Here is a 24,831-nt window from a genome sequence, read left to right as displayed (position 1 = left end):
GAAAGTAGAATTACAAAAAAATATTAAGTAATAAAGACTGAACAGTATAAGAAAAAGATAAGAAAAAAATTAAATAGAAGGGAGGACAGAGAAAACAAAGAAGGCAATAGAAAAAAGGAAAAACGTGGCTCCAAAAATGGAATCAAAAGAACTGTAGAAAGGGCAGGAAAAACTGCCTGTTTAATGGGGCATTAGACTGACACTTGGGAGAGGCAGGTTCAACTCTAGGCTCAGCTCTAGGCTTCCCACGTGATGCTGGGCAAAACTTCTAATCAGGTCATGTGTTTCACAGTCTTGTGTCCCATTTGTAAAACTCAGAGGATTCTTCCCTACTTCAGAACAGTGTGGTCTATCAGGACATAGACTCCTCCCCTGTAAGCATGACCTATATTTTCTGTTCAGAGGTGTACAACCCTATATTTTGCTGTGTAGATTGTTTAAAGTCAGCCCAATTTACCAAAAGACCCAGATCATTCTATATAACTGACCTGTCTTTGTATTCAGTGCTTCAGTTCTGGTATTACCTTCAAACTTTTTATATTTTCTTTCACATAATTGATAAAGACCCTGAATGCTGCTGGGTCGAGGACAGCCTTGAAGCATCCCAACAGACACCACTGTTCCGTGATTATACATTAACTACATTTTGAGAGCTGTCAGTTATGTTATATAAATTCTGTACAGTACCAGCAACTTTAAATCAGAACATTAGGTAGTGCCAGGTTTGATTATAAGAGGTTCAGATACCATGGTAAGGGGGACCACTAAGCCACTGGGATTTTTTAAACCCTTAGAAACATTAGAAGTGCTTCTCTTCAAAAGAATATATTACACCTATCTAACATTTACATGATAATTATTAATTGCATTAAAGTTATAATTTTAAATACTCAAAGCTTATCCCTGAGCATCCTTACATTAACTATTAAATCTATATCTACAGATAGCCCATATTTCATACTTTTTATCTTTATTAAAAGAACCCATACTTTTTACATTTTTAAACTTTTGAACCTTTACACTGCAACTTCACAATTCCAGTGAAAAAGCTTTTGCATTTAATATGACTATTTAAGAAGGTAAAAAGAAATGAAATACAAGACCAAGACTAACATCTTTGCTGATAGCACTGTATTTCTACAATTGTGTTAGTCTAAAGCACATTTTGCACAGCTGCCCAGATGCACCAGTCAGGAATCCTCTTCTGTATGCCACTCAATATGCCTTATCTATTAGAACATTATTTTTTTCTCCACAGATTACTTTTAATACAATTCTATAACTTCCAAACACGCCATTAAACAAGACCACACTTGCTTGAAATTTTCCATTTCCAAGCAGGTTTGTAAAATGCAATGCCTTTTGCAAAATGAGCAGACCATTTAAGGGCATAATCCTTGTAAAAACACCTTGAAGCAGGCAAACAGGCCCTATTGGTGCTGTCATAGCATGTCACTTTCATTTTGGACCCAAAGCTGCTTACTTCACTCACTTCAGTTTTGGAACAATCCCTCAAAATGCGGACTGAAGGTAACAATGAATTCTGAGAAAGTAATGAATTCTTTTGCTACATCTTTTTCCTCCCAGATGGAGTCCACGGTTTCCATCACTTTCTTCTTATCTTCTAAAGAAAATGATGTGTTTTTCTGTTTCATCTCTCAGACATGATAAAAAAGGGTTAGGCTATCCCAGGTTAGCCCTCATTCACCACAGCATAAGAGCAAGCAGATGGACAATCACCACAAAGCAGCTAACACAGGGATAGGAAATTATTTAGGCCCGAGAACAGGATAGGCAGGAGAAGCTGATCCACTCCTTGCACACCCCATACCGGATCCAGCCAGTTAGCAGGCCAAATCCAGCCCACAGGCTGTATTCTACCCATCCCTGAGATATCACATAGTAAGTTCCCACCCTCTTTTACTCCACAAGAAGTTGCTTTTCTGCCTATATAGATATTTTTGTTCCCCTTTTTGACTAACAAGTTTCTCTGGACTTCCTGTGGTTTTCCAAATCCCATAATCATGGTTGACAAAGGAACAGGAAACAAGCAGTGAAAAGGCTTTTGCCATGATTCAGCTATAGGGACTCTCTCATTGCATTTCAGTTTTAAAGGCACCTATAGGTATGGTTATGTATAATAGACTCTTATTTCAAAGAACAAAGTACCAGAACAGGCTTTTACTGTAATGAATTTTTCATTGTAATGAATTTGATTCTAATGAGATCTACTTGGCACTACTTTCTGTGGGCTGGCAGCCAGAGCTTGAAAATGCTTTCACTGTAGTCAATTTTTTTACTGAAATGGGCTTCACTGTAATGAGATTTCACCTGTATTCATTGAAGTTTTCTTCTTTTTACAGATAGAGTTCTCTCTTTTAGCAAGCAGAAATGATATAAATTGGAACAGCATGGAATGACAATACTGAATACAAGTACATACCCACCCAGCAAGAAGTGTGCACTAACTATCAAAGAGTCAAACTTGTAACACACACCTCAGCAATGCAAGGATTCCAGCACAAGATCCGGTTGTCTTTGGCACTGCTCAGCAGCAGTTCGGGGTCTGCCTGGCACCAAGAGATAGATAGGACTCCTCTGAAACAGACCAGAAAAAGTCACATTTAGGCATCTTAGCACAACAGGAACACTGCTAATGCACTTTTCTTGCTGGATCAGACTACAGTGGAACCAACAAAGATAGTGAAAACTGTCCTATGCTTTAACCCAAAAGCTAAATTAACACTTCTTCCAGCAACCTGTTCTTTAAAGGTGGGAATCCTCTCAGAGGCAGAGCTATAAGCAGGCTCTTACCTCATGTGACCCTCCAGCTGGTTCAAAGGAGAGGTAGCAAATCGCAGGTCCCATATCTGGATCACTGGCATACGGTCATCCTCAGATGAAAGGACCAGCTGGGTAGAAACTTCTGGGTGCCATGCCATTCCTGAGCAGTGCATCTAGGGACACAACAGCACAGACTGAAAATGCAGCAAAGTTGGCTAGCAGCAGACCACACTGGCCCAGAACCCTGGCACTCTTTGTCTTCTAGCATACTTGTTAACCTTAGCATCCCTGTGGGTCAATGTCCTTATCTCTGTCTGTATAGAAATGGAATTTACCTGTGGTGTGGCCAGGCAAAAAGTCAGTAGAAGAGCCAGAATTAAACCTCTGGGCTAGCCTCTTCAGTTTACTAGAGTACAATCTTTTCAAGAATGATCTAAAAGGCCATAACTCCTGGGTAAGTACAACCTGTGCCTGGGAAACAGCAATTAGAGGGAGAGCAAAGGGTCTGATTTTTCACTCAGTTAATGAGCAGAAGAGAATTTTTCCCCTTTATTTGCCTACCGCAGCGCTTGTAACTCAATCCCTGCCTGCATAAGACTCTCCCCCAATATGCCTTTGATAATGAGATCCTAGACTTGCCTCTGTGACATACAGCTCACCCCTGCAAGGTCACCTGTTCACCTGACCATAAGCCCAGACACACAAGAATCTGAGTCTCCAGTCTCTAGAGAATACTTTGCAACACATAAAAGACCTTTTGCCAGACATTCACATCAACTACTGCCCCTTCACTTGAACAGCTTGATGCTTTACTTTAAAGCAGCGAGGGAGAAAAAGTCAGTCTTGGGCTGCTATAGCTACCCTGGAGAATGCTGCCTTCTGCTTATACACAGGCAAAAACAAACAAAAAACAAAACAGAAACAGCATCAGTTACTCACCCAGCACATACCAGCATTTCTCTCGTCTGGCCTAGAGATGAGTAGGTAGTTTATTGATATAGCCTATTTGCTCATCAATTTCTCTCCTCGCACCAGTTGTCCTAACAAGGACAACTACTTTGGGGACCTGCTAGACCTCTCCAACATGGCACAGAATTGCCCAGATGCAAAAATGCCCTATCCAGAGTCTCGCCTCATTACAATGCTCTCCTGTAAAGATTACTCTTACTGAAGGGTAGATGTTACACAGCCATCCCTACAGGGCCTGAGGGCCAAAACATACAGGTTATATCCCTGGGCCCTGGTAAGCTGCAAGACACTTGTGGTCTGGGCCACGGTGTCCAGCTTGCAGTCCTTCCTCCACTCACTCTGTTGCTGTGGTCACTGATTTTGATGATGGGCTCATTCTTTCTGAGGTCCCACACGACAGCCTTTCCACTGGGATAAGCAGAGGACAGGATGTGCTGTACTTGCCGATTCCAAGCCACCACACTAATGTCTTCTTGAGGCTGCCAAGACAGGAAAGGCCAAAAGTTCATTATATTCATGTAGCAAACATTAATATCTAGACCCCATCAAGGGCTTAGTCAACAGCATGCCATTATTCCATTGTGTTCCCAAAGAATCTATAGCTTCTCCTCCTCAAACACTGATTTGCTAATCAGATAGGGCAAGAATTACCATTTTGGGTAGGGAATGCTGTAGAAAAATACAATTCCAGATGAGACCATTCCCTAGAAAGATCCCTTGCAATCTGGGCAAGCCCACCCCAGAGCCTGTACTGGCTACATGTGTCATTAACCATTAACTCCACTGTGAAGTGACAGAACTGGAAGGGGTGAATGGATCAGCAGCCTGGGATATACCAAGATTAGGCTGCAGACTACAGAGAAGCCCCTGACCTCTGGGAGAGAACACAAATGGAAAGATAACCACGTGCAGCATTTCAGGAGTTCAGTCAGATGGAAGACGTTGATGAATTTAAGACAAGTTCCCCATTCCAAACTATCACACAGGAGACAGACAGGAAATCTAGCCCAAGAGATATTTAGCCATCTTTTTAGTGAGCTAACGGTAACCACTCTTCCAGTAAGAACTGCTTGTGCTACTCTCAAAGAGGGACTCTCATATAAATCTGCCTCAGAAAGGTGTGCTTCCCTTTTAAAGGAAAGAGATACCAGCCAGGAGGAAGACACAAATCCTAATAATGGCTCATCAGCTGTGTTGTGTGGCTATTATGTTAAAGCCCTTGTACCACCACCAGACCATGTGATATAGTGGTCATTTGAACTACTTCAAATCCACATGGTCCAAAGTCTCCATAAAAAGTTTCTCTCAATCCTGCAGAGTATACTCTTACAGTTTACCCCCTACCAGCTCCCCACATGCAACAGATTCAGTCATAAGAAAGACTAACCATTTGGTTCAGATCCATTTCTGAACTCACTATGGTCGAGCCCATTGGACAAATCCCAGTAAGTTAACAGAACAAAACCACCTCCCTCCCTATCACTAGTCTTGTGTCCATCCACGGCCCTGAAGTTTGTAGTGCTGCAGGGACACTGCCCCTAGAGAAGCCCTTTACCTGTGACTTAGTCCCTGGAGTCATAGGCACATTGAAGTTATTCAAGTCCCAGATGTAAATTTCAGAATCATTGGCTCCAGAGGCCAGGAGGTTACTCTGTAGGAAAATCAAAATTATCATCATCTGCTCTTCTCACAGCATCCGCAGAGAAAGAGGTTTAACTTTATTAAAACTAGCTGCTACCAAAAAAACCAAAACAACTTTAAGAGATGTGTGCTGCAAGAAATTATCTACTGTAAATGCATCAGTGCAAGGAATGAATTCATGCTGAAGGAGGGGGAAAACACCCAAAGCACATCCCAGAAACTGGATTTAGGGCAGATTACAATAATTTTACATCTCTCTACTGCCCCTCTCACAAATGCTTAGCCAGTTTAAACAGACAGACAGGCAGGCAAACAAAGAGTCCAGAAGCAGGGACCTCCGAGATACAGTCACCTTTTGGGTAGGAAAGGACAATCATTTAATTGTGCATTGTGACCACAAGTGACAGTTAAAAATGAAATCTGTATTCCACTGACTCTGTGGGGGAACAGTGTAAGCAGAAAAGGATTAACCTGGTTATAATGGAGTCCAAACTCATGTCCCTACCTAATCCTTCTTTCTTCATCTAGGATGATAGTAAGGCATTATGTCTGTATTCTGCCTAATAAACTGTGCATTAACAACATATACACAACCTAATCTGACTGGCAAACCTGCCCAGGGCTACAAGCCTACAGACCCTGCCTAGAGAGAACCACAGCTCTGCCTCCAAGAGCCAGAAATATTCCAAGCTCATTACTGGTCTTCTTAGGAAGGTACAGAGTCTTCATAAGGCTGCAGTAGCCCTGGCTGTGGCTTTGTGAGACCTAATAATCTGAGTGCTAGAGTCTTCTTACAACACTTCATTGCAATAGCAATTAGAGACATCAGCCCAGGTCTACTGTGCCAGGCTCTGTACCAATATATAAGAAGAGATCCATCTGCCTGAAAGAACTAACAGTCTAAGTAAGCAAGACAAAGGGAGTGTTACTAATCCTGTTTTATATATCAGGAGCAGACAGATGAAAAGACTTGCTGAAGATCACAGCAGGAATCAGTGGCAGAGCCATAAACTACTCCAAATCTCCAGAGTTCTAGTCCAATAGCTTAACCTATTCCTCCTCTATGCAGTCTATAGCTTGTCCATTCAAGAACCCTTCTATGTTTAGAGGGATTCAGAGGGATTAGATGTTTAGAAGATAGTGCTGTTAGCAATATACCTGGAAAGGGTTGAAGTCAAGAGCTCGAACAGGCCCCGTATGCTTCTCTGTTTGTCCAATCACAGGCTCTTTCCCTGAAGTCAGGATCTGTGAAGCACTGTACATTGTTAATACTCCATTGTCTCCTCCACCTATAATCACACCGGAGGAACTGGAGGTCCCATTTCCAAAGCTGCCCCAGATCAGCTTATGAAACCTAAAATGAGAGGGAAAGAAAATGGGTTAGAGTAAACTCAGGGCAACGCCAGAACACCTAGTCAGTCAGCTCACCCTACCTTGCAAGCAGAGGCCTTTCCTAAGAATCCCAGCACTAGAAAATAGCTTTTGTATCTCATGGCTTCAAATGTACCGAGAAGTCATCTACACCTCTGCATTTTAAAGGGCCACTCTTTCTTTTTCAGGAGGCAATGGTTCCTCCTCCATGCAAAAAAAGAAACAAGCCTTCCAAAAGCTTTACAGGTAAAGAAATTCATAAGTCAGCCAAGGCAGCGCTGTTTTATGCAGGTGTTTTCCACTGATGGAAATATGACATTGTAGCAGCGTAGATATGCTCTGCTGATTTGCTGGGGGGGATGGGATAGAAATCAGTGGATAATATCCTCCAGCCAGTTATGTATAAGCAGTCACATTAGACACACACACACTCCATTCCCTTTGGCCTTGAAATGAATGAAGGGGAACTTGTACCAGTGGGATATATCCTAGTTTCAAACCAGGATAAATTGCACCAAGGTAAGCCCCTCTTTATACTGGTGTATGCCATCTATATTGCATGGATGTGGCTACATGTTTTCAAATATCCCCAGTATGGACAAACCTTAGGACCTTGCTTCCTATTAAAAATGTGTCTGATGGGTTAGTTTACCCATAGCACCTTCACACACAATTTCACTTCATCCCATAGCTTTCTTTATTTCATATCCTCAAACTACTCCATGTGATACAAACCAATGCTCCTCCAATATGAACCCCTTGGAGTCCCCTCAGACTTTCCCAGCAGTTAATCTGGATGGACCAGTTCCCCATCAGAGCACAGCTGCCAAACTCTACCCACTCAGCCACAGTGTATTGCTCAGATATTAGAGGAGGGGTACTGGATTCCTTCCAGGCCCTGACATGCAATGAGCTTACACACTGTAAATTTGATTGCCCCTCTCTCACCATGCATAGAATTACCCAGCCCCTTCTCAAATCCAGTTTCTGTATTGGCATATCAGCAGAAAGCACTAATACCTGTTAGAAGTAGTAAGGACTCCTCTGCATTTCATGTCAAGGGAAGGATCCCTGAAATCAACCTCAAAGATCTCCAGAGTGGCATTTGTACTAAAAGAAGCATCCAGCTGCTGGGCAGATGTTCCTAGCAAAAGTACAAGAAGTGATACAGATGAGAGATCTTTCCTTGGGCCCAAAATATAAGAACCATCCAGGGTGAATTGGTGTTGGGTCTGGTAGTATATGTACGTTATGGAACTGTTTGTGTAGAAGATACCAAGTTTGATCAGCTGCTACATGCTTACACTATGCAGGGATTTGAAGGCATTTTTGTTTGTTTGTTTGGGGGAAGGGGGCTGCCTCTTCCCCAAGCTATGCCTAATTAGATGGAGGGGCTGCACCCAGCTACAGAAGCCTAAAAAAGCCAATGGCCAGTGAGTGGCAGCTGATAGGACATTTTGAGGAGGAATTTGGCATGGTATTTTAGTGGGCGTTTTGTTTTTTTCTGTGACAGTGCCTTCTCCTCGCTCTACCCAGGTTTTTTCTTAAAAATGCAAATGCAAAGTACAAAAGATGGAAAATGCAACATCCACAGAAACATTTTAAAACTTGACAGGGAAAACGAGGATGACGAGACATGGAAACTGGATTGTATGCATCATCTATGGATGGGTTCCTAACATCAGCTACGTATCAGGCAATCCAGGAAGTTTTTAGAGAGTACTGTGGACAACTTCCTGCTGCAATTGCTGAAGCAGCCAACTAGGAACCTTGCACTTCTTGACCTGATGCTAACAGGGAAGAATTGGTGGGGAATGTAGTAGCGGATGGCAACTTGGGCAGCAGTGACCATGAAATGACAGAGTTCAGGATCCTGAGGAAAGATAGGATGAAGAGCAGCAGAATGAGGATCCTGGACTTCAGAAACCTGGCCTGGACGCACTCAGGGAACTCATGGGCAGGATCCCCTTGGGAAGCCAGTATGAGGGGGAAAGGAGTCCAGGAGAGTTGACTGTACTTCAAAGAAGCCTTACTAAGAGTGCAGGAACAAAACATCCTGATGTGCAGAAAGACTAGCAAGTATGGCAGAAGACCAGCTTGGCTTAGCAGGGAAGTCTTCAGTAAACTGAATCACAAAAAGGAAGCTTATAAGAAGTGGAAACTTGGACAAATAACTAGGGAAGAGTATGAGAGCATTCCTTAGGCATGCAGCGATGAAGTCAGGAAGGCCAAAGCGCAATTAGAGTTGCAGCCAGCAAGCAATATGAAGGGTAACAAGAAGGGTTTCTACAAGTATGTTGGTAGCAAGAGGAGGATCAGGGAAAGTGTGAGTCCCTTACTGCAACCTTGTGACAGAGTATGCAGAAAAGGCTAAAGTGCTCAATGCCTTTTTTGCCTCAGTCTTCACACACAAGAACAGCTCCCAGACTACTGCAGTGGGCAGCACAATTTGGGGAGGAGGTGAGCAGCCAACAGTGGTGAAAGAACAGGTTAGGCACTGTTTACAAAAAGCTTGACTTGTACAGCTCCATGGGGCCAGATGCAATGCATCCGAGGGTGCTAAAGGAGTTGGCTGATGTGATTGCAGAGTCACTGGCCATCATCTTTGAAAACTCATGGCCATCAGGAGAGGTCCTGGATGACTGGAAAAGGGCAAATATAGTGCCCATATTTAAGAAAGGGAAGAAGGAGGATCCAGGGAACTACAGACTTGTCAGCCTCACCTCAGTCCCTGGAAAAATCATGGAGCAGATCCTCAAGGAATCAATTTCTAAGCACTTGAAGGGTAAATAGGTGATTAGGAACAGTCAGTATGGATTCAACAGAGGCAAGTCATGCCTGAGCAACCTGACTGCCTTCTATGACGAGGTGACTGGCTTTGTGGATGTGGGGAGATTGGTGGACGTGGTGTACCTTGACTTCAGAAAGGCTTCTGATACAGTCTCCCACAGCATTCTTGCAAACACGCTAAGAAACTATGGGCTGGATGAATGGACTATAAGGTGGATAGAAAACTGGCTGGAGCATTGGGCTCAGAAAGTAGTAATCAATGGCTCGATGTCTAGTTGGCAGCTGGTATCAAATGGGAGTGCCCCAAGGGTCGGTCCTGGGGCCAGTTTTATTCAATGTCTTCATCAACAACCTAGAAGATGGCAGAGTGCACCCTCAGCAAGTCTGCAGATGACACTAAGCTGGGGGAAGTAGTAGACACGCTGAAGGATAGGGCTAGGGTTTGGAGTAACTTAGACAAATTGGAGGATTGGGCCAAAAGAAATCTCATGAGGTTCAACAAGGGGAAGTGCAAAGTCCTGCACTTAAGATAGAACAATCCCACGCACCAGTATAGGCTGGGGGCTGATTAGCTGGACAGCAGCTCTGAAGAAAAGGACCTGGAGGTTACAGTGGACAATAAGCTGAATATGAGCCAGCAGTGTGCCCTTGTTGCCAAGAAAGCTAATGGCATACAGGGCTGCATTGGTAGGTGTGTTGCTAGTAGGACAAGGGCAGTGATTATTCCCCTCTATTCAGCACTGGTGAGGCCACATCTGGAGTACTATGTTCAGTTTTGGGACCCCCACTACAGAAAGGGTATGGACAAATTGCCCTCCGCTGGACTCTCTCCAACAAAAATGGTGAGGGGGCTGGGGCACATGACTTACGAGGAGAGGCTGAGGAAACTGGGCTTATTTAGTCTAGAGAAGAGGAGACTGAGATGGGACTTAATAGCAGTCTTTAACCACCTGAAGGGGGGTTAGAAAGAAGATGGAGCTGGACTGTTCTCAGTGGTGGCAGATGAGAAAACAAGGAGCAATGGTCTCAAGTTGCAGCAAGGGAAGTTTAGGTTAGATATTAGGAAGAATTTTCTCACTAGGAGAGTAGTAAAACACTAGAACAGGTTACCCAGAGAGGTGGTAGACTCTCCATCCTTGAAGGTTTTTAAGACCTGGCTAGACAAAGCTTTGGCTGGGATGATCTAGTTGGGGATGGTCCTGTTTTGAGCAGGGGGGTGGACTGGATGACCTCCTGAGGTCCCTTCCAGTCCTAACTTCCTATGATTCTATGATATACAATGAGTACTGTTTGATGGTGTTCACGGAAGAGAAGATTGAAGGTTTGAAAATGCAGCCAAAAGACAATGATGGAATTCACGCCGGATATTGAACGTGTAATGGAAACAAGGACAGGTGAGGCCATGAAAACAAATGAGTAGTCTGTGACACACACTGAAAAAGATGAGCTAATCGCAGACCTTCAGGAAAGTAGGAGAATCCATGGAGTCAGAAGTACGAGAACAAGGCAAAGGAACTAACCAACTAGGAGTGAAATAGAATCAAAGAATTAATTTACCATGTAGATAAATGAAAAGAAAAAAAAGGCAAGATCTGACACAGGGATGGAAGAGAAGAGCCACTAATCCAAAAAAGAAGGGAAAAGTAAATGAAGTTAACAGGTATTCTTAGCTCAGGAAGATGAGAGGAAGGACCAAACGAAAGCAAAAGACAAGATCTACAGACAGAACGAGCTGAAGGGAAAAGACATTTATGTAACTTGGGATTAATTAAAAAAAAAAAAAAAAAAAGACAGAACAGTTACAAAGGCTAACCCAGAAACCAGAAAGGTGCACTGTCTAGCAAAAACAAAGATTTGTCACAAAGACCCAAGGCCGAACAGGATTTTGATGGGAGCAGGCAAGAATCTATTAATTGTTCTTCATGTGGGAACGAATAGTATGACCATATGCTTATTAACAAGGATAAAAGACAATTATGCTAAGATGAAGATGTTTAAAGATGTAGAAGCTCAGGTTATCCTCTATAGGATTCTTCTTGTCCTAGGAGAAGATGAGACAAGACAAGAAAAACTGAGGGACAGCTCAAGGACTGGTGCCATCCGAAAAGTTTTGGGACAGACAACCTCTGGGAGATATTTACAGACATAAGACATTTCTCCATTTGGCCAAGGGAGGAAATTAACTTTGATAATAACACAAGTGTGACTGACTCAGGAGAAAATATTGGGAGAAAACCATATAATCTCCCTACCATAAACAAACATCCAACAGAAAAGCAATCAGGTAAATGAGGAGGTGGCAACATCACTGAGACTGGATGGTCAAACATATTCCGCCTGGAAACTTGGTAATGTTAGAAGGAAACAACTAAAATGTCTGCATACCAGTGCAAGGAGTCTGGGTAACAAAATTGAAGATTCAGAACTCCTTCAGTGGAACATGAAACTGGACATAATAGGAATACCAGAAGCACAGCGCAATAGCAGATACAACTGGAATACAGATACTGAAGGGTATAAACTCTTTAGGAAAGATTAAAATAAAATGTAAAGGCAGAGAGATAGCACTGTCAATTAATGAAGTGGTAAACTGGAAGGAAATACAAAGCAATAGCATAGATGAAACAGGGTCTATTTGGGTTAAATACTCTAGGAAGGCATAACGCAAAGTGTAAAGGGATTGGTGTTGGGGATTTGTTACAGACTGCCAGGTTTAGACTCGAAAGACAGTAAGTTTTCAGGAGAAGGTAATAGTAGTGGAAATTGTGTAATTATGGGTGACTTCAATTTCCCTGATATAGGTTGGATAACAAATGCTTTCAATAAAAGTAGGGAACAAACATTTTTCAAAGTCAACTGGTAGATTTATCAATTCTGTACCAATGAGACAACATTTAAATAACAAACCAAAGCAAGGGAGATGTGAATACTTTTTATAAACTTGTCCATAGGGTGACTGTTAGGGAAGGAGAAGAGCTTTTCAGGTTAGAAAACAATACTAACATGTGATCAGATGACTGCAAACTGGTTATGAACTAATTTAGAAATCTTCTAATTTCCAATTTAACCATCAGAAAAGTGAAGTTTCAGAATGGCCTTTCAAACAAAGTAGTCAGGGCAAAGTACCTAAGTTACTTTAAGACTGAACTCAATACATTTACAGAAGGGACAGGATGGCAGCAATTGGGAATTGCTGGTTCAACAATCAGCATGTATGATAAGTGAATTCATGTGTTTGTAATCCTTTTGTTAGGGCATAGAGGTAATGCTCAGTGTGGAAGGTGCCTGGCAATGCTCCAGAGTTTTTGCTGGTTGCCTGTAGGGATCAGGAAGGATGGCTTTCCCCCTTATGAATACTTTATTGGCTTCTGAGTTTTTCTGCCTTCATCTGAAGCATTGGCCATTGGCTGAGGATTTTAGTTAGGGCCTACGGGTGCTTCTGCTGGCAAACAGAAACCTCAGGGAATCCTAATGAAGAGGGTCTTGCTCTTCAGCTCAGGGTTAAAACAGCTGCCAAATTTGGTTTCAGGAAGGAATTTTTCCCTCAGGTCAGACTGATAAGGACTTGGGAGATTTTTGCCTTCCTCTATAGCATAAATCATGTCCTCTTCCTAATGTCCTCTGAGCACATACTAACCAACTACTTCCCTGTCACTGCAGTGCCAAGCATTTGCAGTATCCCTGTCTCTCCCGCTTTTACCTGTGCCATTTTGTAGGGTATTTTTGGTGTTTCTGCTTTAGTGCCTTGTAGTTCTGGTGTTGAATGGATAATGTTTAAGAATCTTTGGACAAACTGTAGCTTACAAATGCAAAGGACAGGACTTAATGGCATAGGATATCCTTTCCAGTCCTAAAGTCCTAAGGCTTTTGCAGTGCTTGCACCATTTTTCCATAAAACCTGCTGGAAATCTGAATGCATATTACATGCAAGGAAATATGGTAACAGCAGTTTCTGTTGCTTAAGCTTTGTCCAAGTGAAAGCAAAAGTAAAGCCTGAACACAATCAACAGGGAGCAGGGTTGCCAGCTGTCCATAAATTTAAAGACAGTCAGTAAAAATTCAGGTAAAAAATGACGGTCCCTAAAGTCCATAAAAAATTGAGCCATCGCTAAAAAACTAATTGGAGCTGACTGAAGATTTCTGGTTGGAAAGAAGCTGGGTTCACTGTTGATGGACAAAAAGAACATGGTAAACCTTTTCTCAGGGCTTTGTAGATACTCCCCCTGCTCCAGCTATGTGCTGCTGAGTCTCATTGGCTGCCTATAATACTGCTGGGTCACAGAAAAGTTTATTTAGGGCTCTGTGCCAGGATTGGGGGAGCAGGACCATCAGGGTAAAGCTGTTGGGGCCGGGGGGGGGGAGGGGGGGGGGGCGTTATGGTGCAGGGTAAGGAAAACCTGGGGGAGGAGCACAGAGGGACACAGCATAGTGTAAAACCACTGCTGCAGTCAAACCAGGTTGCCAACCTAAGAAAAAAAAATACTGCAACTTTTTTACTTTTTTTATTCTGGTTGGTGTTAAACCCCTACATTTGAACCCAGTCCTTCCAACTGGGGCATGGCAACATGGCAGAGCCTCACAGAAGAGATATATTTTACATAATGTAAAATATATATCAGTAAAATTGTGTCAGTGACAAAGTCTGGTTATCAGTAAAAAAAAAATTCAGATTGCCAGTAAAAACATGTTCTTGGGTTGGGAACCCTGACAAGAAGCAGAACATGAGCAGCTCGGCTCTCTGACAACTGCTACTCAGTTGCTTACTATAAGGAAAGATCTTTTCTTCATTCTGGCTTTCAAAAGCATGCATCTTACTCTGGGGCATGTTGCATCTGAGAAAATATGATAAATTTCTTTTCCATTTGAACATACAGAAATCCCTATTGTTCCTTTCAGAAATAATTCCAGTTTCTCCCATTACGGCCCTATCTACATTAATGATACAACCATATCAGGGAACTGGTTCCAATATGTGCTGCAGCTTTGGTCAGGTCTCCTAGAGTAGGGGTGGGCAATTATTTCTGTTGGAGAGCCACTTAATGAGTTTTGGTGAGCTGGTGAGGGCTACACACAAAAAATTATAGATAAGACAAAAATCATATGCACAAAATAAAACATCTACAATACACTTTTAATTTTATTTCAAAAATAAGTTTTGTCCTGATTTATGTTTTTTTGAGTAGTGTATATAGTGCAATTGCATAGTAGCTCAAAATACAGTCTCTTTCCCAGGGGAATCAAAACCAGCCAGCAGGATATTTGTCTAAGGTTGGACACCCCTACCCCCGGAGAGCCCTGCCAATGCCCAGCCACCCCCAAATCACAAGGGAGCTTCTGCTTCAGCCTGCATCCTGACATATCTCAAGAGCCACCTGCACTTCAAGCCCACCTGCCCAAGCTCCCTGCCAGAGCCATGCAGGCTCCACACACCTGCAGCCTGGGTGTCCTCCTTCCCCCAGGAGGAGCCCCAGCCCAATGGTGTTGGAGGCAGCCTCGCCTGGGCAGACAGGACAGGAGTCACACTGGCTGCAGCCAGGTTGCAGGTGACTGGGTCGGCTTACAGCACTACGTGAGGCAAGGTGGGAGGTAGCGCTAAGGCTTCACCTGCCAGGATGCACCAGGGAAGCTCTGCCACCCCCAAGCTCAGGTGCGGAGCACTTGCCTCCCAGTTCTAACCCTGGGGTAGCTCCTGCCAGCTCTGACCTGCAGACAGGTAGGGTGCCATTGCCACAAGTGGAAGTGCTAGGGTCTGAGCATGCCTTCCCCAGGGCCTGCCACACAGAGCCAGGCAGGCAGGGCTGCTTCTGCCCAGTGTCCCCTACAGTGCCAGCAGCAGCTGGAGCCACTGCCCATGCCACCTGCCCGTGGACCAGATAGTACCAATTGGTGGGCTGAATATGGCCATATTTTGCCCACCCCTGTCCTAGAGCTATTCTGTAGCTGATAGTCCTAATAGCAGCTTCTGAAACACTAATGATCCAAGAAGAGTGAGTTGTTCACATGGTGGCAGCTCAGTCATCAGAAGATAGGGCTGAAAGAGACCTTAAGAGGCCATCTAGTTCAACCCTCTGCTCAAAGCAAGATCATCCCTTTCTAAACCACCCCAACCATGCGTTTGTCTAACCTACATTTAAATAGTTCCAGTGATGGAGATTCCATAGTCTCCCTAGATAATCTGCCCAAGTGATTAATTACAGTTATAGGTAGAAAGCTCTTTCAAATATCTAACCCAAATTTCCCTTGCTGTAATTTAAACTCATTACCAGTCCCTGTGGGCATGGAGAACAACCAATTGCTGTCCTCTTTGCAACAACCCTTTTGTGCTTGAAGGTGATTATCAAATACTCCCTTCAATCATCTCTTTTCTGAACTAAATAAATCCTAATTTTTCTTCCTTGTTATGAACTGCTAAATTACAATAGGGTTACCATATTTCCAGTTCTAAGGAAGAGGACACCTGTCACGAGTGTGCAGGGGGACACTACGTCGCTCCCCCAGAGCACTGTGATTGGAAGGGAACTCAGAGAAAGATCAGAGTCACTGGCCAATTACAGATATCAATATCAAAGCAGTCTTTCCCCTCTCTCAGCCTCTTCTATATATCAAGGATCACCCCAATCTCCTCCCTCTTCTCAGTTTCTGTTTGCTGCACGCCTTCCGAATTTCCGAATCAATTCGAAGGCTTCCGATTCAATCCAGACCTTTTCATGAGTCTCCCAATTCAATTCGGATTCTGAGATTAGGCCCAAATCAGGCCAAATCTCCTCTGAATCAAATCAGCTACCAAGCTTTGCACAGCCCTAATGGTCAGATCTACAGCCCAGAGAGGGACTGACAGGCAGCACTGAAAACAGTATGAAGTAAAACAGGAATGCAATCCAATCCTAGACAGGAACCACAGCTGGCTTGTTCGCTTGCAGGGCAGAGATACCAGATCATCAGCTTTCCATTTACAAAACAAAAGTAATGTCGTCTCAAGGCGCTTGTAAATTTTTGCAATATCATACAGTTTGGAGATGTTGCTGAGCAGACAAACCTATATCCAGGGCCTGAACAATGTTGCAAAATCTAATAAAAATTTGGAAATATACAGCTGGGAATTTCAGCAAGAAAATGTTGCTATTTAACATTTACCCTGACTAGCTGTCAACCTAGAAGTGGCAAAATAAAATAAATGTAACCCTATTGGTTCTTTAGCCATTCTAATGTCTAATCTGAGTGAAGCAAAAGAACAGGAAAAGAATCAGACTACTGATTTTACAAGATGGTGACAGATTCAATAACATGAGGTGAATGTTGCCAGGTAAAGAGCAGATTCTTTTAAAAACATATGGCCCTGATGAGTTAAAAAGTGATCAGTGTTGAAATTTGAACACATGAATGGAGCTTGATTATATGTTTAATCTGAAAGTGCTGTAAATTCATGCTCTGAAAACCAATCTCTTTCAAAATACCAAGATGGATACCCAAAAAACCACTAAGACTGTTTAAACAATGAGGCTGTAATTTTTATCTTGCCAGTGACTGGCTTCTTTTCTGAGGTGATTAAAGTGGTCTTGGGAAAAGATCAGATGTCTGTTCCTGGGCAGCTCATGGCCAAATAAAACCTGTGTGGCTCAAGCCTTTACTCTCAAGTCCTGTGCTTATGGGGAATCATACCTGTTGCCAGATAGATGGGATGGTTGCTTGCTGGACTCCACACTTGAACAGCTGTTCGCTCAATTTCCTTTAGCTTCATTTTCTGGATTCTAGAAGAGATTTACACAGGGATTAGGGCAGCCAAAGTCTGCGTGAAAATTCCCCATCCCAGCTACAATTATTTTGGTATTTTACTCTCCCCTTGAGAAAAGTTATTCACTAGTCCATTGCCAGTGAACTGGTGAGGAAGCAAATTTTTTAGAGCTGATCAGGATACCTGGGAATTCATTAAAAAACCTAGCTCAACTCCAGGTTCTGGCATGTGGTTCTACTATACAATTAAAGCTTTCCCCATACCCTCATTTTGGAGGACTTTCAGTTACTATGCAAATGAAAGGAAGGACATACTCAAGTCTTCAGAGTCAAGGTTTGGTTTCATTTAGCTGCATAAGCTTTGTCAAGTTAATCTAGTAACAGTGCTGAAACTGCACTGTCTGAATGGACAGATGCCAGTCTGGAAACAGAGAATGGGAGCAGGAAGAAAGAGTCAGGGCAGGGTAAATTCCAAGCTGAAGAAAGAGATAACAACAAATAATCAAGGTGAATTAAAGGTCCCTAAAAGAAAATTTATTAGGAACTGAAGCAGAATTCTCAAGCAGAAAACATGGTCTAATGGCTGGAAATTAGAAAACGCTGAGTTTCAGACTCAGTGTTGCCAACAACTCTGTCTGTGACTGGAGGCAATTCACTTAGAATTTTAATATATGAGTTTTCCCTATTTGTAACAGAAATGATGCTTCTATGTTTTGTGGGACACGGGGCTATTTGTTAGACATTATAAAGTGCTAAGTAGAAGCCAAATGTTATCAGTTGTGGGCAATCAGAAGACAACAACAGTGAGTAAATATATCAACACACTTAGATTGGAGGCTTATCGGGCAAGGAAACACAACACCTAGCACCATAGGATCCTTAGCCATGACTGGTGTTTCTGGATGCCACAATAATAATAATCATCCAAATTGGTCTGTAGTCCACACACCAGTGGAGACACAGAAATGACTGATCTGTTAGCCTCTAGCACCTGACCTGTTTCTATAAATTTTATCTTCCCTAGCTAGATACAATTGCCAACAATTATGCTAACTGACAAGACACTGAATAAAATGAACTAGGCAAGGGAGACCAGGGCAAAGTACTCAGCTGCAGGGCAGCTGTGACTGAATACTTAATTTCCCTTGGTGAATGATGCCATTTGCTCTGGTTCCTATAAAATGCTAGTTCATATTCAGCACAATGTGGGCTACCGCAACAGTTGGCAACTCTATTCAAACACAAGAACATTTTATAGTGTTGACCAGTGGGGGACAACCTTTTTGGCAGGTGTCACAAATTAGCCCTGCATCCTCCCCAAGTGCACCTCTGATCCTGTTCCCCTGCTCAATCTACTGCTATTTCTGCACTCAGCCCTGTGCTCCCTGCCTGAACTGCTGCTCTGCATTCTGCTTCATTCCCACTTTGCTGCTTTGCTTTTTACCCTACTTGCTACTGTGTTGCTTGTTCCCTTCCTGATCTGCTGCATGCCATACCCAGAAGCTCTGCCACATATGGCACCCATATACAGCTTGGTCACCCCGGCACAGACCAAGCCTAGCAACTGTCTGTGCCTGACAACATGGGATTAGCCAGATTAGATTCATTCAGAATGTTTATTCCTGGCAGAGTTCACTAACAAGGATTGCTTCCCTGATTTCAGTGACCCAGCCTCCCTGCCCATCAAACTGCATTAAATATGTAACTGTCTGCATCTTAGTTTGGCTTATGTGAAACCAAAGATACTGCTTATCTAAAGCCTGTGCAAAAGGAGGGTCTGACATGCATTTCTGCTGGTACTGAAGTCACTGACCAATCAGTCTACACCCTTCTGGTGCCTCTCCCACACCACAGATCAGAAGATAAAGGCATCTCTTCCCGTATCATTTAACTATAGGGCAGGCTGCTTCATCAGACTTTCTTTAATGCTGTTAGCTTAATCTGCTGTGGAATCCATTGAAGCTCGTTACCTGCTACCATTCTCATGCTAAACTCACCCCAGTTTACCAGAGGCCATGGAATATTTCAGCAGTCTGTACAGAATAAAGTGTGACCAGTTTCCACTGCACCCTAATCATCTGATGTAAGGCTAGTCTCCCCCCCAACACCATCATGCAAAGTGGTAAATAGAAGATGGGAGACTTCTACGTTTGTTCTTAAATGCTTGCTCTACCCCCTGCCCTTGTGGCTCTATCAGATTTTCATGGCCAAAGGGTTCCAGACTACGCGCTCTCATTCCAATTTCTGGCGTGAGAAAAGTAGAAAAGTCGGTCATCAGAAGGGATCCTCGTTTTCTGTGATAAAAAAAAAAAAAATCCCCAATTTCCAGTTTAAAAAAAGTAACCTAAAATCCACATTTTTCCATGATTAAAATGAAACACCATGGAAAACCAGGACCTCTGGTCATCAGCTCCCCACACTTCTACTGGGGTTAGTAGTATCAGTTTCCCTGCTTCCAACACATGAGGAAGAAAAACCAGCAGGGCAGCAAAAGGCTGCAGCAGGAGGCAAGAAAAGTTGCCCAATAGAGGTGCATCAATACATAGGTCTGATAATGGATCACCACCGATATAAAGAAAATTGACGGTATCAGAAATTGGCTTTTTTTTTGCCTGATGTGGCCAATAATTTGGCCAATAAATGCCCCATGCATGCCTGCAGCTGCAGCACAGCACATAGGCAGCAAGGAGCACAGCTCAGAGAGCTGCGTCCAGCTGGTAAGTCTGGTGTAGAGGAAGGAGAAGGGGTGAGGGGGCAGATTGAGGCCCCTATGGGGAGGAAGGGAGGGAATGTGGCTGGGGCAGGCACTGCCCAGCCAGGACAGGGCACAGGACAGAGCCACAGCTTGTCCAAGGGTTGCAGGGAAGGGGGGGGCTCCCACTGCTGTGCACACCCCAGGAGGGCATGGGGGGGGGGGATGTGTCCCTAGGATCTGCGTGGGGTGGGGTAGGCTGCTGCTGTGGGCTTGGCAGGCAGTGGTGCTGGGAAGGGGTGGTTGGGGGGCTACGGCAAATTTTGAGGTGGCTGCAGCCCCCCCATAACCTCCTTCCCAGCACCACCACTGCCTGCCCAGAGCGCATCCCAGCCCAGCCCCCCCACCAAGAAAGCAAGGCACAGCCCCAGCCCCAACCCACAGCGGCAGCCCACCCCATCTCGCACAGATCTGGGGCACATGTACCCCATGCCCTCTTGGGGTGTGCGCAGTGGTAGAAGTTGCCCCCCCAGACAAGCCACAGCTCCATCCCACGCCCCACCCCGGCTGGGCAGCACCTGCCCCAGCCCCTGCCCCAGTCCTAGCCCCACTTCCTCCCTCACTGCAGGGGACTCAATCTGTCCCCAACATGCCCCTTCTCTCTCCCTACCCCTTCTACCACAACAGACTTACCAGCCAGACACTGCCCTTCAAGCTGCAGGGCCACGTATCAGAAATCAGGTTGGTATCAGCCGATATGCCTTCTTAAAAATTGGCTACCAATATGAACTAAAAAAATCTCTATTGGTGCACCCCTATTGCCCGCATTGACCATACTCCCTCTGGCCCTACTGATGCTGGGGAATGGGCCAGTCACTGATACCTTGCTTAAAGTCATCCTGGCTCTCTGCTGGCTCCTACTTCCCCTAGTACAATCAATCACAGGGGGTGATTATATACCTGGCCCTGTTAGACAGTTGCCATCTATTGATCACTACTGCCAACTAGTAGCCAAGAGGCCTCTTGATGCCCCAGCTACGTCACTGGGAAAATAGGAAAGGGAACAGCAGCTACTAGCAGAAAACTGAAAGGGGTAGAGGGGTACCTCCAGGAACCAAATGTGCTGAACTACATATTAATAAAGTTTTACCACATCTTCCCCTCTACCACTGACTGTCAGCGTCAGTGGCGTCTACCTACATTTAATAAAAAGACAAATGCAAAGAAGGGTTCCTGCCACAAGGAGCTAACTGTAAAAATCAGAGCAAAGCAGAAACGTTCTTTAACAACATTAAATCAAATGAAGCCAGAAGTGTGCCTTAACCCAATGACCTATAGCACTAGCCAGTTTATATGTCTGAAACGCACAATGGAGTGATATGGCTAGGATGACTTCCAGTCACCTTTGACTCATCAGCCCAATGGCCAGGTACCCATTTAAAGCCACATCAACTGAGGGTGGTAGCCTTTGGCATCAACTACATCTCAGGAGGTGTGGCAAAGAGACCTTAACCACTGCTATCACACCCAGATAACAATACTAAATACACAGCTCTCATATAGGGCTTGACATGAACAGGTAACAATACATTTGCCAAATGAGGTCAGTATCATTATCCCCATCTTATAAACAAGGAAACTGAGGCACCAGAGAGCAAAGTAACTTGTCCAGTCACTCAGCAGGCCAGTATCTCCCAGTGTTCCAGTTCGATGCTCCATCTGTTAAGCCTCACAGCTCAGAGGATACCAGGAAACGAGTCTGGAAGAAGTCAAGGATGCAGCCTGGAACACGTCAGAGAAATCTATATAAATGTGCCTCTGCATCCAGTCCCCTGCAGATCACACCCAATACCTAGAGACAGACAGTGGTCGGTGATCCCTCTGATTTCAGCTGCCACAACATGTGCATAAAACAAAGAGGGTATCAATTAGGCTGGGGCCTAAACTGGCACTACTAATAGAGATGTCATGAATCACACTCACTGAATAGGCAGCCAGTGCATAGCAGCATAAGGAAGCAGCTGTGAAAGCACATCTCACTTGAGTGAAACAATTAAAACCCAAATAAGGTACCCAAGAGTGATCCAGGCAAGAAACCAATAGTTTAGAGACTCTCTGAGCACTTATCATCTATCTTTGCTGAAAAAACAATTCCATTCAAAGCCCAGCATGGCTTTAAGGAGAATGGCATCTCCTGTACTGAGAAGGGGCTCTCCTGACGCTCACCTGGACCAAGGACAGTCAGTGACACAAGACCCTTCCAAATGCCTTGGCACTTCTGTTCATTGTACTTCTCAGTACCCGAGATGATTCATCATCCCCAAAGCACAGAAACGGTTCTGCAGCAACCTCCTCTGGCTGTCCTAGGAAGAGCTGATTTTTTAACAGGATTCACAGAGCAATTGTGCCACCTAGTGTTCTCCCTAAAAGTCACACAGCAAGTTGTTGACAAAGTTCATGCCTTATCTCCAGAGCTCTAATTAATAAATCACAGCAATTCCTACTCTATCTATCTGGCTGGGAGCAGATTAGAAATCTCAGGTATTTCCAACTGCTACTGACAGCCAGAGAGCAGGACGAGCGCTGCTCAGCTAGCTGCAAGCTGCTGCAGAGTGTCTTTAAAAGGAAACTGCTCGTGCAAAGGGAGAAGCTAGTCAGAGCACCGCTGGGAGCGGAGAGAACAGGAGGTATTGATCCCTCGAGCCAGGCCTAGAAATGTATTCCCTCACTGTGCAACGCAGCTTGCAGACAGTGCTGAGCCAGGCAGCAACCTGTCCTCCTCACACGCTCGCAATCGCAGCTGCCAGGACACGACTGCGAGGGGTCTGTTAAATGCGCAGGCGGCTGCTCTTGTAATGACAACCGGACCCCGCCACTGCCCCGACCGTAGCACTTGCAATCGCGACCATCCCGACGGCCCCTGTCGCAGGCCTCGGCGCCCCCCCGCCCCGCCCCGCCCCTCGGGTGGGGTGCCCCCCTACTGGCGACGCCCTCTTCCACCGCACGTTTCACCTGCAGGTCCCGACGCCCTCGCCCTGGAGCTGCTTCAGCCACGGCCGCGCCTGCTCTCGCAGGGGGAAACTGAGGCAGAGGGAGGGGAAGGCCTCACCCAAGGTCACCCCCCAGGACAGCGTCTAAGCCACGGATTTAGCCGAGGCCTCCCAAGCTGCCGCTCAGCATCCTCCCGCCGCCAACATCCGCCCCGCCCAGCCCCGGGGCCTCGCGTGGGAACGAGCGGCAGGGAGGCTCCGGCAGCAGCGGAGCCGGGGCGTGACTCCGGGGCCCGGGGGAGGGGCACGGCCCTTACCGGCTCCAGCTCCGGCCCCGGCAGCAGCGCCTCCTCCGCGGCCCGCACCGCTCGTCCTGGGGACGGTGGCCGCCAGGCGCCCGAATTGCTCCGCCCGCGAAGCGCTGCGTAGGCTGCGGCTCCGCCCTCGTCAAAGCGCCGCAGCTCCACGCCCGGGCGGGCAGCGCCCCCGCCGTCTCGGGGAGGGCGGGCAGCAGCTGCACCACGTGCGGAGAGCGGCTCCTCTGCCCCTGGGCAGGACCAAGAGAGCCCCTCAACCTGAAGAGTCTAATTTGCCCAATGCACTCTGCCCCTTGGTCCCATTTTACAGTGCCTCATTCCAGCGGAGGCGCGACACGTGCGGCATTAGGCCCTCTCAGCCCAGCAATGCCCTTGGGCCAAACTGTACATGATGGTAGTGGCCCCCTTGCCCTTATGGTCAGGGCCAGCGCCTCTGTGAACAGGCTTCGGCTGCGGTGCATGCAGCACGCAGATTGCAGCACTCCCTTCCAGCTTGGTCACCGCCCGCAAAAATCCCTGGTTTGCACTGTTTTCTTAGCCTGTTAAAACAGAGTGTCTTGCGATATTGCAGCTGGATCATAGAAAAGAGCCTGGCTCCATGGAGCTAGCCCTGAATAAGAAAATTCCCATAAGAATCCCACAAGGGAAAAGGGATTGCAGTGATGTGGTTGGAGTCTCAGAGCCAGTATATAACCCATAGGCTAAAAGAGGACTTTTGACTCACGAAAAGCTAAGATCACATGCACTCATGTTCATCTGAAACCTTATAGTACTTGCCAAAGGGTAGGAATGTCACTTACCACTTTTCTTGCCCATTTCCCTTTCAGTTATTATTTCATCTAACTAGTACCTATTACAACTTCAAGCCATGTACCTCTGTATGGTCACTAGTCTGTTGTAAATGAATACTCAGTGAGTTTTTTTTGCTTCCAAGTCCACCAGGTCCAATTAGAGTCCACATGTTGGCACTTTCCACCAATTAGACCCGTTGAGTCAGTGGTGGTGTGTCCTCCTGACCCTCTGCCTCTCACCTAGATTGTAGGCACTGCAGACTTCCAGTGAAGGCTTAACCCCTTCTGGAGACAACACATGTCCCTTGCCTTCAAGACAGGTTTAGAAAAGGTCTCTCTTAACCGAAGAATCTTTGCATTTAAGGATTCAAGGTTAGAGACCTTTGCAAACAAAAGCTCAGAGCTAAGATCTATCCCCCCCCATTCTGGGAGTCCAAGGTTTGTCAGTTCTTGAAACTGGGTAGTCCTTCCAGCAAATCCTTTTTTCGTATGTTCACCTTCCCTCAACATAGGATCCCATTATTCAGAGCCCAGGTCCCTATTTAGCTACATGCTTAAAAGCTCCAGGCACCTGTCACGCTTGCTTCATTGTAGAAAAAACACTGTCCCATGGGATGGGCTTATAAGAAGAGTGTCGGATGGGGTATTGCTGACACTGTTTTTGAACAAATCAAACCCCTTTTTAGGTCACTGCAGATAACTGAAATGCAGGTACATGCAAGTACAGCATCAAACAAGACAGAGCAAGACAATCT

At 45.1% G+C, this 24,831-nt stretch overlaps 1 protein-coding gene across 2 annotated transcripts in view; it reads right to left on the bottom strand.

The window, feature by feature from the left end:
• Positions 1-23,391, bottom strand: part of SEC31B (SEC31 homolog B, COPII coat complex component) — a 58,334-nt gene extending 34,943 nt beyond the window's left edge. Inside the window, exons 1-8 of one of the 2 annotated variants that reach the window (XM_014605094.3) lie at positions 23,286-23,391; positions 17,215-17,303; positions 7,786-7,909; positions 6,553-6,748; positions 5,309-5,404; positions 4,092-4,232; positions 2,815-2,957; positions 2,499-2,598 (exon numbers count right to left, since the gene is read on the bottom strand). In XM_014605094.3, coding sequence (XP_014460580.2) covers positions 2,499-2,598; positions 2,815-2,957; positions 4,092-4,232; positions 5,309-5,404; positions 6,553-6,748; positions 7,786-7,909; positions 17,215-17,293 — 879 coding nt within the window. In that variant the 5' untranslated portion in view covers positions 17,294-17,303; positions 23,286-23,391. Of the gene's footprint in view, positions 1-2,498; positions 2,599-2,814; positions 2,958-4,091; positions 4,233-5,308; positions 5,405-6,552; positions 6,749-7,785; positions 7,910-17,214; positions 17,304-22,990; positions 23,082-23,285 lie in introns of those variants that run through there. The other variant, XM_059729683.1, reaches the window with a different exon arrangement.
• Positions 23,392-24,831: the final 1,440 nt, after the last annotated feature.

This window comes from Alligator mississippiensis, chromosome 6 (genome assembly GCF_030867095.1).
Source record: "Alligator mississippiensis isolate rAllMis1 chromosome 6, rAllMis1, whole genome shotgun sequence".
In the NCBI taxonomy this organism is placed as follows: domain Eukaryota; kingdom Metazoa; phylum Chordata; order Crocodylia; family Alligatoridae; genus Alligator; species Alligator mississippiensis.
Note: the sequence above shows the minus strand (reverse complement) of the source record. Positions and strands in the feature narration are given on the sequence as shown.